The sequence below is a fragment of the Protopterus annectens genome, chromosome 1.part2 (assembly GCF_019279795.1).
Source record: "Protopterus annectens isolate FY-2018-M chromosome 1.part2, PAN1.0, whole genome shotgun sequence".
Classification (NCBI taxonomy): Eukaryota; Metazoa; Chordata; order Ceratodontiformes; family Protopteridae; genus Protopterus; species Protopterus annectens.
The window spans coordinates 819,760,798-819,773,262 of record NC_056727.1 but is presented as its reverse complement, the minus strand read 5'-3'; the positions used below and the strand labels follow the sequence as shown (position 1 = coordinate 819,773,262).

Below are 12,465 nucleotides of genomic sequence, written 5' to 3'. Positions count from 1 at the left end.
TTAGAAACAATAGTGTAAGTTCCTTACATGAATTTTGGCAAGCGGAGCCATGGGGATGGTGGTAGACGTGCTACAACAGCACCAGAAAGGTTCATGCTGAAAGATTGCTGTGAGATACTTCATAGGTTCATAGGTTCATAGGTTCATACTAGGCTATCTGCCCTAGGGCATTTATAAGCCTAGCTAGAATGTGTTTGGCTTTCACCACCCATTTTAAATTTATTTTGCTATGCCCTTTTTCGAGGTTAGTATACTGTGCCTCTGTCTAACAGTGACACAGAAGTGATACCCAGGGTAAACCTACGATCTCCCATCCACTCATCAAGATTCCTCTTGAAGAGAGTCAATGAGGGACTCTGCCTAACCTGGACTGGGATTTTATTCCAGAGTGAAGGGAGCCTCTGGGTTATGAATCTGTCCCTCCAGCATGTCCTATTTATTTCAGTGCTGAGGTTCAAGTCTCTCGAGCATAGCTCGATGGGATTTGGATTTTCTGAGGTGCAGCATGTCCATTAATTCCGGGTTGGACATGGCTTTATACATCAGGCACAGATCGCCTCTGAACAGGTGGTATGCCACTGAGTAGAGCTGGAGTTTCTTTAACTGGGCAGCATATGGCATCTGTTTGAGCCCTTTGATCCTCTTGGTGAGGTACTTTTGGGGTCTTTCCAGTTGCTGCAGGTGTCTGGTAAGGTACATCCCAAAAGGGGCATTGTACTCAATTATGGGCCTGATGAGGGATGAGTAAAGAGGCACGATGACCTCCCCTGATCTAGATGTGAATCCCTTCATAATTAGGTGGGCTATATAAAATGTTTTTCTAACCACTTTGGCCATGTGGTTTTCAAATGAGAGATTGCTATCAACTTGGGTCCCCAGGTCCCTAATTACTTCTTCTGTACTTAATGGATTACCAGCTATGTGGTAATTTGTGGGCACTTTGTTTTTGCCAAAGGGGATGACTATACACTTTTTGGCATTTAGCTTGAGGCCATGGCTCTGGCACCAGTTGTCTGTTTCTATGAGGCCCTTTTGGAGGATGCTTGTGTCGGCTGGAGAGTCGATTATGGCGCTTAGTTTTCAGTCATCTGCGAACTTGGTCAGCCACAGTCCTTCCATGTTGGCCTGTACCTCCGAGAAATATATACCGAACAAGAGAGGTCCCAGGATTGAGCCTTGTGGGACACCACGTGTAACTGGTTTGGAGTCTGACATGGCTCCAGCAATTCTAACCATGTGGGTTCTGTCCTTGAGCCAGTTTGCAATCCATCTAGTGACACAGGGGTTTATATTTAAGCTGGTGAGCTTATATATAATGCCTGAGTGGGGTATTGTATCGAAGGCTTTTGCGAGGTCCAGGTAGGCTGTGTGGACCACCTTCCCCTTGTCAATCGCCTTGGTGACTGTTTCAAAGAAATCAACCAGGTTTAAGAGGCAGGATGTGCCCTTAATAAAGCCGAACTGGGTAGGATCCAGTGTCTGTAGGTCCCCAATATCTTTATTTATGAGGTCCATGATGATCCTTTCCATAGCTTTGCAGACCAAGCTAGTCAGGCTTATGGGGCAATAGTTTCCAGGATCCGTTGAGGCACCACCTTTGTGGAGAGGGACCACTGTTGCTGTACACCACTCTTTGGGCACATATCCTGTAGTAAGGCTGAGATTGAACAGTATTTTTATGTTTGGGTTTAGCTCCTCTTGGAGTTCATGTAGGGCAGCCGGGACACCATCTGGTCCCATTGATGCTGTGTTTTTTGCTTTGGAGAGGGCGGCTCTTACCTGAGCATCTGAGATGTCAGGGGGGCAGCACTCTGCTGGGATAGATATTTGCCCTTTTGGTGGGGGGGGGAGTTTGCACTGAACCTGTCAGCTAGGATGTTGGCAATGTCTGTGGGTTCAGTGTATTTTTTGTCATTTTGGACTAATTCTGAGAATATCTGGGAATTACCACCCAGGTTTCTAACATAACTAAAGAAAGCCTTGTGATTATCCTTAGTGTCCTGTGCAATTTTTCTCTCGAAGCTGGCCTTAGACAATTTTATGAGTGCCTGTAGTTTTTTGCTAATACTGATCAGTGATGCCTTCCCTTTTTGGGATTTTGCTCTATCATTTAGTGGCTTCCTCCTCCTATTGTATAGTTTGTTTATGGCTGGGGTCCACCAGACAGGACGTCTGCCTTTGGAGGATTGGGTCTTGGTTTTATTTGGGATCGCATGATCCATGCATTCCTGAAGGTGTTCATAGAATGCATTTATAAAGGATTCTGCGGTTTGGGCCGTATTTTCCACAGGCCCGGGGGCTTTGAAGGATTCCACCTCAGTTTTGAGGAGTGTGAAATTTGCTTTAGAGAAGTTTTTCACTGTGGTTTTCTGGGCAGGGGTGGGGTCAGGATGTGAATATCCAGTGAGATTAGTTTATGGTCTGATCTTACCAGTGAGGGATACACTTCTGGTCTGGAGCATAGAGTCCCCATGTTGGTGATGATCAGGTCCAGTATGTTTTCCCCTCTTGTGGGAGATGTAACAAGTTGTTCCATAGCATTTGAGTTTATAAATTCTAGGAACCTTTGGGCTAGGGTGTTGGAGCTAGAGTAATGCTCCCAGTCTATGTTTGGGTAGCTGAAGTCGCCCAATATAATGGTGTTTGGAGAGACCTTCATATTTTCCAGTGTTCTCAGGAAGGCCGAGTGGGGTTCCTGGGTTTGGGAGGGTGGTCTGTAGCAGGATATAAACTGGAAGGCAGTTTTACCCACTGTTAGTTGCACATGGATAGTCTCTGATGCTTTGTGCTTTGCCACCAACCTGGAGGTGTGGGTATGTTTGATGAATATCGATACTCCCCCTCCTTTTGTGGTTCGGTCCAAGTTTTGGGACCGAAAAGCATGGTATGAGGTATAACCTGGTAGTGCTGGGGTGCTCTCGGGAGCCCTGAACCAGGTTTCTGTTACTGGACAGATATCAATGTTCTCCATGCTATGGAGAGTTTCGAGTGCGTGCATCTTGAGGTTTAGACTTCTGGCGTTGAGTAGCATTACTCTTAGTTTCTTATCCCTTGTTATACCTATGGAGGTGGGTTTGTCTTTTGAGCCTTGCCTAAAAAAGGCACTATGGGGGTAGCAAGAACCTTTGCCAATATACGAAAGCCCAGGGGTGACAGGTGCAAGCCGTCCCTAGTGAAGCATCGTGGCTTGATTTAACACTGAAACAAAGAGCCCATGTCTTATACCCTCTACTTGGTCAGAAGTATCCACTTTATATGAATCAAGGATATCTCATTGAGATATCTTCATCTTTGTAGGGCCATGTCTAATTTCCTGACATATTACTTACTCCAATGAGCCTCAGGTCTATATTAGAATACCAAACGTTCAAAATTTCGAGTGTTCTAATATCAGACCCTATGAATCGAAAATTTAAAACATCGAACATACAGAACAGCAAATTTTTTCCTAGGGAAAAAGTTGCTGTTCCAAAACACATACACACAACACAAGCACACCAAACAAACAGCAATCCACACACATACACCTAAACTCTTACACCTAACCCTGCACTAAGCTATACATACACCACTAACTATCCACTTACCTTAACCCAAACCCTAACCCTAAGGTCCGTCACTATCGCACAGTCACCTCACCTGTGCCCTAACCCTAACTCACCTACCCCGCCCTAACCCTCACGTCCACACAATCGCACACTTACCTGCCCGCACCCTAACCTTAACTCACCTAACCCACCCTGACCCTCACGTCCACACAATTGCACACTTACCTGAACCCGACCCATAACTTTCCACCACAGCTCTGAAAATACCGAAGCAACAGAAATGGACAACCAAATTCTTTCCCTAGGAAAAAAATTGTTTTTCTGTTTCTTTGATATTTTCAGCTTTCGCTGAAAACGGGTTGATATTAGAACATTCGAAATTTTGAATGCTCAGTGTTCTAATATAGACCCTGAGCCTCACACATAGTCCCAAAATTGAGACCCCCCCCCATTAACTGCTAAGATGATAGAACCAAATAAGGTAGTTTTCAATGTATGGCTAAATGCGCACAACCCAGTCTTTGAGTCATGCTATGGCAGGGATTAAACACTTGATGAACACTCAGGAAGAGGTTGCTAGACCAGTGTGCGCAAAAGAATTTGAAAACACTATTTTATAATTTTGAAATTAAGGATCCTCCTATGATCTCAGAAGATAGGAACATTGCTGTATCTATCCTTCAGATGCAGAGCTGAAGTCCTGGTTTCCATGTAGTGGTTCAGCAGTGGTAGCTCCAGAACATATATCAGAGTACCATCTTCTTTCTTTGATGGTAGATAAACCTTTAGTACTATCCCCTTGGCACTTGTCTAAAACCACAAGAGGCATTATTTTGGTAATCCTCTTTTTTTATCTTTTTATAAAGTTAACCTTACATGTTGAGAAAGTACATGTATGCTGTAGAAAAATGTTGACAAAGGATTTGTAGTACGACTTCAGTTTCTCTAGAAAGCAGTGACCTTCAAAAAAGTACTATTTTTTGTTTTGGAACCCCCCCCACACACACACACACACACACACACACATACACATGCAACACACACACATACATACAAAGAGAGTGACTGAGACAGAATCATGAATAAGAGGGTTTTAGAAGTGGTAGGAATATGAGCCCCTGCTTCTGAGGACCAAATGTAATGAGTCTTTTTAAAGAATTGTTTCTGTCTGATGTTGAAAAAACATTATGTTGAGAGTCTTCTGAGCTTTACACTGTCATCCCATTGCTGCCTTCTACCACCATGACCCAAGAGGTATGTCCTTTGCAAACTTTCCCCTATAAGATGACTGGTCTATATATGAAGTCTGATTCTCTCCCATTACAGTTGGCCTGATCTTCCATTTCAGGCAGTTCCTATGTAAACACAGATGTCTCCTGACTAAAAAAATAATAAAAAAAATATTGTAGCCAAAATATTATTATGTTTACACATTTAATCCAAGCCTGTTATCTTTCTATTAAAGCAATAAAGAAAGTATGTTGACTTTCATGGAAAAATTCCATAGGATATGCCGCCTTTGTCCAAGTTTACTATATCACAGTGAAACACAACACAAGAAAGTGGAACAGCATGCCAGTATTACAGTAAAATATTAACTGTCTGTAATTGAAAACAGGCAGCCAGATGTAGACAAAAAAAAAAAAAAACAACTGTACTTTTTTGTGACGGAAGCCTTTCCACCCTTGACATCTCCACACCATTTTACTTGTATAAACTAATATCAAGATAGCATTAACTCACAGGCAGAGCAAAATGCACCTTAAAATAACATATGCATGCCCTGCTCTTTCTCTGAAATTCAGTAGTCCTAAATAAAAAAGTAATAACAGTGCAGCAAGGTAATCAATTTAGAATAAATAACACATTCATTCGTAATGGTAGCACATTTTTCATAGTAAACGTCAAGAGAAGAAATGTATCATAGAAATTAAATGCACCATTATTTTTTACATGGAAAATGTTGTAGTGTAGGATTCCCTTCACTGACTGTAGATACGTACACTGGCAACTTTCAAATGTCTTTTCTATAGTGCAGAATCCATGCATAATATCTGTTCCACTTAAGCATTTTCAGAATCACTGGAGAATTAATATTTATTGGGTTGCATATGTTTGTGTCTGATAAGTTCTGTTGTCATCAAGATTCACAACCTTGTGTCCACACTCCTCCACACAACTGTAAATTATAAAAACAATGCAGTTTCAGCTCGGAGAACATTTTCAAACATGAAAGTTAACAGGATGTCGCTTTCCTTAAATTGAGCTACAAGAAAAAGTGATCCCATGAGAAAGAAGGCAATATTTAGGAGATAACACTGTTGTTTGCATTCAATGAAAATTGCCTTTTATATACCCTGACAAACACAATTTTGCTATATATGTGCACAGCAGGAAGTGGCCAATAAATTACAGTTTGTTACAATAAAACACTTTGAACACATCAAGACAAGTGACATCTCCTTAAGCCAAAGAATTACGTCAGTACTCCACAAGAAGATGCACATATTCCTTTTCTTATCTAGTACAGAGCCTCCCTCTTTTTCCAAAAACAACTTCTTAATATAATATGATCAGTTGTTGGTTTGTAATAAACATTAAACATCAAGTATTGCACTTATGCACTGTTCATGAGACACAATTTCTGTTACAGATCTCTTAATAAAATAGACCAAATGCAGATTTTATTCACATCCATCCAAATCTGATCTTATTTTCAGCAATTTGCCAAAGATTTTGGGAGCTCTAGATTAACAGTGTTACTGTGTTTGCACAAATGATGATACAGCTAGTTATTTTTATTTGATGTTACTGATGGACATTTTAAGCCAGCAGGTAGCTCACATGACAATGACAGGCTGTGTTCCCCAATCACAGAAAGTGAGACAGCGAAAATCAAACATTTTTCTGACCTTTAATAATTGAAAATCCCGAGTGTTTCAATAATGGGAGAAGTTAGGGGAAGGCAGTACACAATAGGAGGTAGTTAGATGCCTGATATTTATTTTTACATCAACGGAGCACACATTTATTCAGAAATACATTAGAAATGCACAGAGGTCAGGGGACAGAATCTCTGAAGTACTCAAAAGTACTGCTGTTCATCGAAGTTCCTGTAGTGTATTCCACTGCTTCTCAAACTAGGGCAATGCTAAGAAAAAATATGCTTTAATTTCCTGTACTACAAAATGCAATGCAAGCTATCTACTTATATTGGACTGCATTCATAGATTCATAGGAGATTACTAGGCTAATGGCTTAAGGGCCCTTACAAGCCTAGCCAATATAACCCAATTTTACTCAATGTATGTCCCTTAGGGGCAAAAGGATGGCATGGATTTGTGCCTGTGCATTGAGTATCTACAGATTGCCTCTCTCCATGAGAGACATAGACACTACCCTAGGTGTGAAATTTGCAATTCCACATCCATGGATCCAAACTGCATTTGTAAAGGGTCAGGGAAGGTCTCTGCTTAATGTGACTAGGAAGCCTATTCCAAAGAAAGAGCAATCTCTGAGACACATCTGTCTCTCCAACATGTTTTGTTTAAGTCACTAAGTTTAGATCCCTAGATTGGGTGACCATCATGTTGTTTGACTTGCGGATGTGTAGCAGCTCCATTATAGCTGGATTTATGAATGCCTTGTAGGTCAGGCATAGGTCACCCCTTAATAATTGTTAGGAGACAGGTAAAGGGCTAGGGATTTTAGTCTGTCCCCATAGTTCATGTTTACACCCTGTATTATCTTTGTGAGGAACCTTTGAGGTTGCATCAGCTAATGTAATTGCCTAGTCAAGTACAGCCAAATGGCACGCTGTACTCAATTATTGTTCGAATTAGAGCTGAGTACAGCAGAACTATAATTTCCTTGGATCTGGGTGCCATACTTTTACTTATAAGTTGTGCCAAATAAAAGTATTTTATCACAACTATGGCCGGTCACATGGCTGTCAAAGTTCAGTCTACTGTTTATCTGTGTACGTACATCTCTCACCTCTGAGTCCACCCTAAGGAGTGTGCTATTGATGTTATAATTTGCAGGAATATTTGACTTCCCAAAGGGTATGATAATGCATTTTTTTGCATTTAGTTTTAGGCCATGGTTCTGGGTTTCTGGTACAAATCATTTGTCTGATCTAGACCCTCTTGGAGGATATCTACTTGATTGGGTGATTCAGTGATTGCCACCAGCTTGCAGTCATTGGCAAACTTTGTCATCCAGAGGCTTTCCACATTTGCTTTGACTTCAGAGAAGTATATTCTGAACAAGAGTGGTCACAGCACTGAGCCCTGTGGCACACCACTAGTAACTGGCCTCTTGCTGAATCTGGATTCACCCACTTTAACTACATGTATCCTGTCCATGAGCCAATTGGCTATCCATCTGGTGAGATAGGGATTTATGCCCAGTTTTATGAGTTTATTTGTAATACCCAAGTACATAATTGTTGTCAAATGGCTTGGCCAGGTTGAGGTAGGCAGTGTGTACTATTTTCCCCTCATCCATGGCCTTAGTGACTTTCTCAAAGAAATCCACCAGATTCAGTAGGCATGACCTGTCCATGAGAAAGCTGAATTGGGTTGGGTCCAGTGTTTGGAGATCTCCTATGCCATTGTATCTGGTCCATGATTATTCTTTCCATTGCCTTACATATACAAAAAGTCAAACTTATGGGTCTATAATTTTCTGTGTCAGTAGATTGTCCCCCTTTATGCAGAGGGATGACTGTTGCTGTCTTCCACTCTTCTGGGACAAATCCATTCTGGAGGTTGTGTTAAAGAGAGATCCTAATGGGCCTGATAAGTTCTGATTTAAGCTGTTTAAGAGCAACCTGGTATATTTTCTGGCCTCACTGAAGCCTTCTTCGATGATAATTGGCGATGGAGTGGTGGAGGGTATTTCTGAGGGAGAACAGGGGGTGATGGGGAGGTGAAATTTGAGCTGAATTTGTCACCCAGCAGATTTGCTATGTCTTCCAGCTGAGTGTAGGTGATACCATCTACAACTAATTATGCACATTGCTTTAAGACTGGGGACATAACTGAAAATTGCCTTATGGTTATCCTTAGTGTTGGAGGCTATTTTTACCTCAATGTCTGCTTTCAGAGACTTGACTAGTACCTTGATTCACTTGTTTAGACTAATGATGGACTTATTTCTGTGTTGTGCACATTCCCTATTACTTCTCAACAGGATTTTCTTTATTTTGTTGTACAACCTATTAATACTAATGATCCACCAGTGTGGCTTGTTTTTGAGTTTGACTGGGGTTTGTTTTGGTCTGGTACTGCCGTTTTTATGCAGTTGTTTATATGGACATATAGGGCTTTTATGTAACCTCTGCATAGGTTTCTGTGTTTTCTGGATTGGGGGGAAGCTTGGAAACTAGCTATGCCATCCCCCAATAGGGTGTAATTTACCTTAGAAAAGCTCTTAAAGTTTTTGGGGTTAGGTGGAGGGGATTAGTTTTACAAAGGAGACCAATTTGTGATCTGATCTTACTAGTGAGAAAATAACATTGGGGGGGGTGCAGCAGTCTCCCATATTTGTGAGTACCAGATCTAGGATATTTTGCCCCTAGTGGGAGTGCAGACTAGCTGCTCTTCACTGTATCTTAGAAAGCATCATTCCTGAGTAAGTTACTAGGAATACATACTTTTTCATTTGTAGCTGCATAACAGATGTGCATACTTCATATTAACACTGTCACTTTATCATTTTCTGCTTTTTTCCTAGCTTGTGTTAACTGTGGGTCTGCTGGCAGTTGTTGTGTACCTTTACACTGTAGTGGCTTTTAATTTCTTCCGCAAATTCTACAATAAAAGCGAGGATGGAGCAACACCAGACATGAAATGTGATGACATGCTTACTGTAAGTTCTGACTTATCTTCATTGGCTTGCATGCATACAGTATTGAATTATATGCGTTTTTGTGAGAAGCTTGGAAAATATCATTGGTCCATGCTCTATCTATACTGCCCAGTATTAATACATATAAGCATAAGTCTATGTTAGTACATTCATTTCAAGGGTCCTTTATGTACTGGAATAGGCAATGGCATTCTATAAAAAGACATTAATAAATATCTGAGCACTTGAAATGCAACAGTTCCAACTGCCCTAGTGATACTGCAATCTGTGGCAGATGTTGAGTGGAGAAAGAGATCATTTGAATTTAATCACTGATAAAAGGACAGGCGTATAGAATGCCAGTTAAGTGAGACTCTTTGAAGAGAAAAAAGAAAGAGAAAAACAACTTATTTTAATTGTTCTACTTCAACAGCATAAAGCATAATTTTAACTACCCTAGTGATACAGTCAGATGTTGATTGGAAAAAAGGGGGAAGGGGCAATTGCATTTAATCATTAAGCAGAAATATAGAATGCCAGTTGCTGAGCCCTTTTGTAGAAAAAAATTACAAAAGACACCTCTTTATTATTGTTTTATCTTTTTTTTCAAAACAGGTTTATTGTTTTAACATATAAGAGAAATATCATAACAATTTTATACAAGTAATTAAAAATAGGTATTATTATAATATTCAGCAAAACAACTAAAGTATTTACAAAGACATCCACTACAATCAGATCAATTAATTAAACTAAAATACCATGCTATTGAAATTAAATTTTTTTTAACAAATTTTGTAAATTATCCCATACAATAAAATAAGATGTTTTTCTGTTTGTTCTAGTCCTAATTGTGTTTATTTCCATATGGCACACTATATTCATAAAATTTTTAAATTCATTGAACGAAGGAGGTGTATCTGAAATCCAATTTCTAGTTATTATTTTCCTAGCCACTGCTAGAATAGACCATAACAAGGGAAGCTTAACCTTTTAACACTTTGAGGTACAGGTGTGTTGAATAATATAAGAGATTTAGAAATAATGAAATTGTCTGTAAAAAGAGCCTGCAAAAATTCATTAATTGACTTCCAGTAATCTTTCAATTTTATACAGTCATAAAACATATGAGCCCAGTCAGCATTAATTTCTACATTACATCTCTTACATAGATTATCTTTATTATTTATTTTATTCATCATCAAAGGTGTATAAAAGATCTATGTAAAATTTCCATGTATAAAGTCTCCAGACAATGGAAGACGTAGTTCTATAAGCAGATTCCAATATATATTGTTTATCTTGTTGATTTGGTGGGTCCCCATTAATAGAAGTGAAATAATTCCAGTATGAATCTGCACTGTAAAAGTTTCTTGTCTGATAACTTTATGTATGTATGAAAGTTTACCTTTATCAGAAACTTTATGTTGTAAATTTAATATCAAGTAATCAATCAGTGTTGGAATAGATTCTTTAACAGTTATAGACATTAAATCTATTTTATTAATGAGATGTTGTCTAAAGGTCTGAACCTCTAACCAGCAAGTTTCTCTTAGATCAAATTCTTGTTTTAAGAAATCTAGATTTTAACTTTATTATCAGATATCAACTGATACCAGTACTTTAGATCATTATCTATAGCTAAATGAGTTCCTTCAGAAGTAGATGACAAAAAGCATACCCTGAGTATACATTATAGGAAATACAATAAAATTCCATTCCCTATACTTAGGGTGCATGAATATAAAGTTATGATAACTAATAATAATATTTAATGGGTAACAAACCATATGTTTAGGTGTAATAGGTGAAGTACAAAATTCCTTTAGTAACCATAACATGGAGTTATTTACAATCATATTTTTATGTGTTAAGGAGATTTTCATGAAGTGTATACTAATTAGCTCCCAATAATCTTTCCATTTTGTGACATATGACTGATCTATTAATAAAGTAATAACTTTTACAATAGAAGAGATAGTATATAAATTAAAGTCTGGAAAAGAAATACCCCTTGAGACCAGCTATTAGTATGTTTCTTTAATGCAATCCTAGGTCTATTAGGTGCCCATAAGAAATTTAACATTAGTGTGTTCAGTTTCTTGATAATTATTTTTGTAGGTGGAAGTATTATTGATTGTATTAAGTATAAAATCTTGGGGAATATTATCATTTTAATAATTGTAAGTCTCTCCTCCATAGTAAAAACATATTATTCCAGGTATTAAAAGATTTTGTATATTAAGAAAACAGGTATTATAATTATTATATATAATAGATTTAATATCTTTAGATAGTATTATACCTAAATAAGTTATCTGACCTGAATTGGGTACATATTTAGTAAAATCACTAATGAGAATATTTTTCGTATATATAGGTAGTATTTTAGTTTTTCTTCATTGAATATTAAACCAGAAATACTTTTAAAATTCATCATGTTATCAAATAGAGACTGTATAGAAGAATTAGATCCTGCTGATGTAATTAGAACATCATCTGCAAAAGTTGAATTTTGGATGTTGTATTTTCATCTATTTCAAAACCCTCTATGTCAGTACAGTTTCTGATCAAATTAGCCCAAGGCTCCATTACTAAAGTGAATAATAGTGGAGAAAGTGGACATCCTTGTTTTGTACCTTTAAGAATGGGTATTTTTTGTGAAACATATGTTCCTACCTTAATATAAGCCAACGTTCCTTTGTATAAATGTTCAATTAGATTTACAAATGCATCCGAGAAGTTTGTGCACTTCATTAAGGTAAACAGATAGTCCCAACTTACTGAATCAAATGCTGAACTTATATCAAGATTAATAAATGTTAAATCTTTCTTTTTCCTATTTGCAAAATCTATTAATGTTAACGTTCTTCTTATATTATCAAAAGTATTTCTATTTACAATGAAGCCTGTCTGATCTATATCTATAATGCCGGGAATGATTGTCTTCAATCTATCAGCAAAGATATTCATAAACATTTTATAATCAACATTAAGTAATGAGATGGGCCGATATGAAGAACATCTAGTTGGATCTTTATTAGGTTTTAAAATTGGCGAAATA

General features: G+C 38.2%; 1 protein-coding gene across 1 annotated transcript in view; it reads left to right on the top strand.

Moving 5' to 3' along the window:
• The window catches only part of RYR2 (ryanodine receptor 2), a 6,224,161-nt gene that overhangs the window by 5,870,964 nt on the left and 340,732 nt on the right, over nucleotides 1-12,465 (top strand). Inside the window, exon 100 of the mRNA XM_044059048.1 lies at nucleotides 9,288-9,422. Within this exon, the coding sequence (XP_043914983.1) occupies nucleotides 9,288-9,422 (135 nt within the window). The remainder of the gene's footprint in view (nucleotides 1-9,287; nucleotides 9,423-12,465) is intronic.